Source organism: Bombus bifarius, unplaced genomic scaffold (assembly GCF_011952205.1).
Source record: "Bombus bifarius isolate JDL3187 unplaced genomic scaffold, Bbif_JDL3187 scf7180000007974, whole genome shotgun sequence".
NCBI classification, from domain to species: domain Eukaryota; kingdom Metazoa; phylum Arthropoda; class Insecta; order Hymenoptera; family Apidae; genus Bombus; species Bombus bifarius.
In genome coordinates, this window is record NW_022884360.1 from 2,240,045 (window position 1) to 2,245,758 (window position 5,714).

General features: G+C 34.2%; 1 protein-coding gene across 1 annotated transcript; it reads left to right on the plus strand.

The window, feature by feature from the left end:
* Positions 1 to 339: 339 nt before the first annotated feature.
* On the plus strand, positions 340 to 2,307 carry LOC117216948 (MARCO-like protein). The gene is made up of 3 exons (XM_033464130.1): positions 340 to 362; positions 1,331 to 1,949; positions 2,023 to 2,307. Exons 1-3 carry the CDS (start codon positions 340 to 342, stop codon positions 2,305 to 2,307), a joined length of 927 nt encoding a protein of 308 aa, XP_033320021.1.
* The last annotated feature ends 3,407 nt before the right edge of the window (positions 2,308 to 5,714 follow it).

Consider the following 5,714-nt stretch of genomic DNA (forward strand, 5'->3'; position numbering starts at 1 on the left):
CGAAGATTTCTTGTAGACAATACCGTAAGTGGCAAATATCGAATTTTTTTAGGAGAGAGGAAAAGTTTGCCTGGCTTAAAATCACTTGCAAAATTTCATTTTGCTGCAATTGTTCTACGACCTTAAGCGTATAATAATCCAAATGGCTCAGAAAATTCTCTAGTTTCTGCTCTAGCATAGTGGAAATTCACCGGAAAAAGGGTTGTACTTGTAGAAGAGCTTGCATGCAACCAAAAGCCCAAAGCCAAAACTCTTAGTTATAAATATCATTCGCTGTAAGTATCGATCCTATTTGGCCCTAAATAACTTGTATAAAAACAAGTAATATATTCTTCCAAGATGTCTTTAACTTTATCACAGGAGTATATTTCATAATGTTCTGAGCAAAAATTGTTGAGCATGTCGCTTAATGATATTTACATTGTTTTATATAAATTCGTTATAATTTTTATTTCAACGCTATTAGTAATTATTTACAAATAGAAATTGTTCTTGAATCTTAAATACTTAAATACAGAATATTCCCATTGGCAGGTACCACATTATACGATAAAAAGGCATATTTTTTTATTTTTGTTACTTACAGCCTTGTCTACTACTGAAGGAATCTTCAACTATGATTTAATACTTCACAGATCCAATATGGTGACGCTTGAAAACAGGAGAAAGATTGCGCACATTTTTTTCTTATTTAAGGTTTCGTATAATCTCGTTGATTGCCCTCAGCTACTTCAGCTTATAAATTTTAACGCGTGTTCGCGGTCTTTGCGTAATGCTTTCCGGATTGACTTCTTTGCGAGCGATATTAGAAACAGCGACCCGATTACCAGGCCATGTACACACGATAACGCATTATCGGATCAAGATGATCTCTTTCCTGAATCCTTTCGCAACTTTGGACGCTCGATGTTCGCAATATATTAGGTCGTCCGAAAAGTTTCTTTCATTTTATAAGAAAATAATGGACACACAATATTTTCTGTCTTATATTGTTTTATCGATCAACGTATGATCCATTTTGTTCTATCAAGATAAAGATTATAACGTTCGACGGATTAGGTTTCGTGTTTGTAATACAAAGATGCGTCGTTGTAAAAGACGTGTCTGTAAAAGAAAGACACTTTTCGGACAATTTAATACAACGCCTTAATATTCGGAACGATTCGAAGCTTAGAACTCTTGAAGGTCTTAATAATCTTGATAATCTTAAAAGTCCTGAAAGTCTTCATAGTCTTGGAAGTCTTGAAAATCTTAATTACCTTGATAATCCTGAAAGTCTTGGAAGCCTTGGAAGTCTTGGTAGTTTTGAAAGTTTTGGAAGTATTTGAAGTTCTGAAAGTTTTGGAAATATTGGAAGTTCTGAAAGTCTTGGAAATATTGGAAGTTCTGAATGTTTTGGAAATATTGGAAGTTCTGAAAGTCTTGGAAATATTGAAAGTTCTGAAAGTCTTGGAAGTCTTGATAGTCTTGAAAGTCTTGGAAATATTGGAAGTTCTGAAAGTCTTGATAGTCTTGGAAGTCTTGAAAATCTTAATTACCTTGATAATCCTGAAAGTCTTGAAAGTCTTGGAAGTCTTGGTAGTCTTGAAAGTCTTGGAAATATTGGAAGTTCTGAAAGTTTTGGAAATATTGGAAGTTCTGAAAGTCTTGGAAATATTGGAAGTTCTGAATGTTTTGGAAATATTGGCAGTTCTGAATGTTTTGGAAATATTGGAAGTTTTGAAAGTCTTGATAGTCTTGGAAGTCTTGAAAATCTTAATTACCTTGATAATTCTGAAAGTCTTGGAAGTCTTGATAGTCTTGAAAGTCTTTATAATCTTGGAAGTCCTGAAAGTCTTGGAAATATTGGAAGTTCAGAAAGTCTTGATAGCCTTGGAAGTCTTGAAAATCTTAGTTACCTTGATAATCCTGAAAGTTTGAAACTCTTGATAATCTTGGAAGTCCCGAAAGTCTTAGAAATATTGGAAGTTCTGAAAGTCTTGAAACTCTTGATAATCTTGGAAATCCTGAAAGTCTTGAAAGCTTAGAAGTCTTGATAGTCTTGAAAGTCCAGAAAGCCTTGGGAATATTGGAAATTCTAAAAGTCTTGATAGTCTTGGAAGTCTTGAAAATCTTAATTATCTTGATAATCTTGAAAGCCTCGATAGTCTTGATAATCTTGGAAGTGCTGATAGTCTTGGAAATATTGAAAGTTCTGAAAGACTTGATAGTCTTGATGGTCTTGAAAGTCTTGAAACTCTAATCACGAGTCCTGATACGTATACTTTGCCATCAATGTCGAATATGATAAATATTAAATCAAATTGAATATTAACCCCTATAGTTCTGTTATGTAAAAATTCTCATACATAAACACATTTGTACGCCGATTAATTCATCTAACGAACGTTCTACTGTGATCGTATTATTTATTATTAAGATTAAACATGTAAATAAGGTAGAAAGAGAGGTGAAACGAATAACGGGAGGGAAAATTTTACACCTCGGATATACGATATGTGTGATAAAAGCCGTGAAACGTGATAGGATCGTAACAGTCGAACCATTTCCTGCGTAATTCGTTGTTGAGAATGAAGCCTTGGGCGGCCAAATCTTTGTCACCGAACATAGTACATAAATTCTCAGTTATCGTTATGGTATCGTAGCTATGTTATCGCATATGTTCCTCTCGCGAATCTTTAATTTTCCTTCTCAGGTGTTTCTTGCATGTGAACTGATTTGAATAAAAAACTGAAAATATAGCAGAGGCCGAAGTATTTTATTTCTAAGTAAAATAAATAAATATTCGCAACTTTTATAAAATAAAATATTTCAAACTCCCTTCGAACAAACAAAAATTTATGCTCGAAGGAAATATCGTGTTTCGTATTTTTCGAAATTGAATGAAACATCAGTTTTTACTAGAAGATAAAAATATTCTATTTTTCACGAAGATAAGAGAGCATTTTGTACTTAGGGGAAATAAATATTCTCGATTTTCATGCAATGAAATATTCCCGATATTCCTGTCCCGATTATTTTGAAAACAAACACTGCCACATAGTATTTCTCGCGTGACATATTTTATTTAATAAAACGTTAACAAAGATAAAGAACGAAAACAAAGCTTCTTCTCCAGAAAGATAATCTTCGAAATTTTCTTGGTATCATCAATTTCCCAGATTGCTTTTCAAATCGTTATAAAGTTGGAAAAGTAGCACGAGTGACAGCAATAAAAGTAAAATAAGAACGAAGTGAGAGGAGAATGGTTGAGTAAGCCAGTAGTATAAGCGTTATGCGGTCAGACCACGAGATTCAAAGTTCGCTTCTTCTTTCGACGCGAGGTAAAAAGACCAACAGTATCGGAATCGACGAGCATTACTCGCATTTTGTGAACGAATTCATCTTAAAGCAATAAAAATTCTTGCGAAATTTTATACGAGAAATCTTCTTCGTTCCGTTGCCTGATTATTTACGTTTCATCGCTACTGGATTTGTCTTCACAATTAAAAAAGCTTCCCTAGCAAGCACATGTGATTTTACTTCCGACAGTCCCCGATTCTTCCCTATCAAAGAATTTTTCTTCTTAAGAATACTTGTTCTTTGTTGTAAAATATTCTTATCTTCTCTCTCTCTCTCTCTCTCTCTCTCCATCTCTCCCTCTCTCTTTTTCAACAGACAATAGACAATTGATTTGGCAAAGGCCTCTATGTAAGGGCCAATCGTTAGATTTTTATACCGTTTCTGTGAAAAGCTTGGAAAACTCTAAAAGCTATAAAATCGTCTTCAAAAAGTAATTCAAGTAGAAAAGTTACGAAAGTACACGATTAGGTACTTGTATGAGTAACGATCTTTCTTTTATACAACGTTGATTTGTACTATTCCTTTGAGCCTTATTATCCTTGTTATTAATAATTAAATAATACATCCTCTTCAATGTTCGATTTTATAATTTTCCAGCTATCTTTATCTATATACATTTTTCGTCTAAGTTCACTATATATTTTGGCTAGTCTTTTAAGACGTGATCGTCTAATTTTGGCTTTCTCCTGTCACATATTTGACATAGTACTTCTTCATTCATATATTATGATACTTCACTTATTCTCTTGATTTTCTAGTCTTTTCTTTCGGTCAGTTTTATCCGTGCTAGTATGATAATTAATATTACCCAGAGAAATTGTACCGATTTGTCTTCTTCTCCTCTACTTTATTTCCACAAATGTCAATTACTACGTATTTTTTTATACTCGACCAATTAATTCACTAACCGATCCGTATAAATTTCCTTCAGAAGTATTATTAACACTTTACCGACCGATAGCCGATTGATCGGTTTTTTGTCACCGACGTTTACCGACCGATACCCGATTAATTGTTTTTTTGTCGCCGACATTTACCGACTGATAATCTACTAATCGGCTTTTGTCGCCGACAATCTTTCTCATTTGAGCAGTAATTTGTTATCTAGTACTAAGGTACCTTGCTCAGTTGCGTCAGTTGTGTTGCTGTGTAAGCTCCCACAGTTTTATACCAATTTGAGAAACTTACCGTTCGCGATGAACGAAAAGAATGGTATTGCAGAGTCTAAACCGAAACACAGCCGGCGCTAGGGAAAATCTGCGCCTGAGCTGTCGGTCAGACGTGCGTATGCTGTAGAACCCGTAGCGGTCAGTAATGTGTTAACATTATTATCAACATTAACAGTATTATTAACATGTTCGACGCAACTCATGTTAAATTATACTCGATTCTGTATAACTTGCTATTCAGAGTTCGTAAACTTACACAACCTGCTCTGTTAAATATTTATCTGCACATACAACATGTTACATTAACATGTTAAATGTACATATTATAGAGCAACAAAGTTACCCCGCATAAAAAGCTCAAATTTTTGCCGCTCGTACTAGTATCTAATAGCAAACAAAACGGGACGATAATTAGAATAACTAATAATACGATAGAACGTGCAAATATACATTCGACTAAATCGTACTAACGACTGGCGAAACGCGAACCAAGTCAAAGCTCTACAAATTGGTTTAACGATCGGACCTAACAAGTGTATCTGAAATCTGGAAACTCTCTAATTCAATCAGGTCCCCGTGAAGCTCATATTGAAAGAAAAAAAAATAACTAGAACACCAGGCACGAAATATCATTGCAACATTTCGAAATTACGTTTCCACTATGAAACGAACGCAGTTTTTCAACTTTCAGAAGATATCGTAAACGTTGCGAACGGATGTTTGATCAATTACATTTGTCGCTTGGAAAATTGCCATTCGTAACAACAAATTGACCGACGGCTGTTCTAAATTCGCAAGCAATGGAATTTTTTGTTAATAAAATTCCAAAACATCACGTTCGATCAAATCAATTTCTACTATGATTTTAGACAATTTGCCTCCTGATGGTCGACTAATATTACTATGTATCTAACATTTATAAAAGTAATCAATCTCAACATTAGAAGATTGTGTTAATTTCCAAAATCCAAATCTAGAATTAATTGATATTATTATTTATTGAGATATGTATAATTTTATGTGCTAGTCTAGATTGGCCGCGTAGTAGTGACATACGTATGTGAATACGAGTGTGTGGAAGTATATGTGTGCGCTGCGTCTCGAAAAACAGCTGAATGTAACTGTTCTGTTGGCAATATGGTATGGAAGATGGCGAGACAAAGAGAGTGCTTAGACGCGTGCAAATGTATATCGACGAATATC

Coding starts and splice junctions, on each gene's coding strand:
- LOC117216948 (XM_033464130.1), top strand. CDS start 340: ATGTCTTTAACTTTATCACAGGA. Junction 363..1,330: donor TCTTTAACTTTATCACAGGA/GTATATTTCATA, acceptor AAGTATTTGAAG/TTCTGAAAGTTTTGGAAATA. Junction 1,950..2,022: donor TAATCTTGGAAGTCCCGAAA/GTCTTAGAAATA, acceptor AAGTCTTGAAAG/CTTAGAAGTCTTGATAGTCT.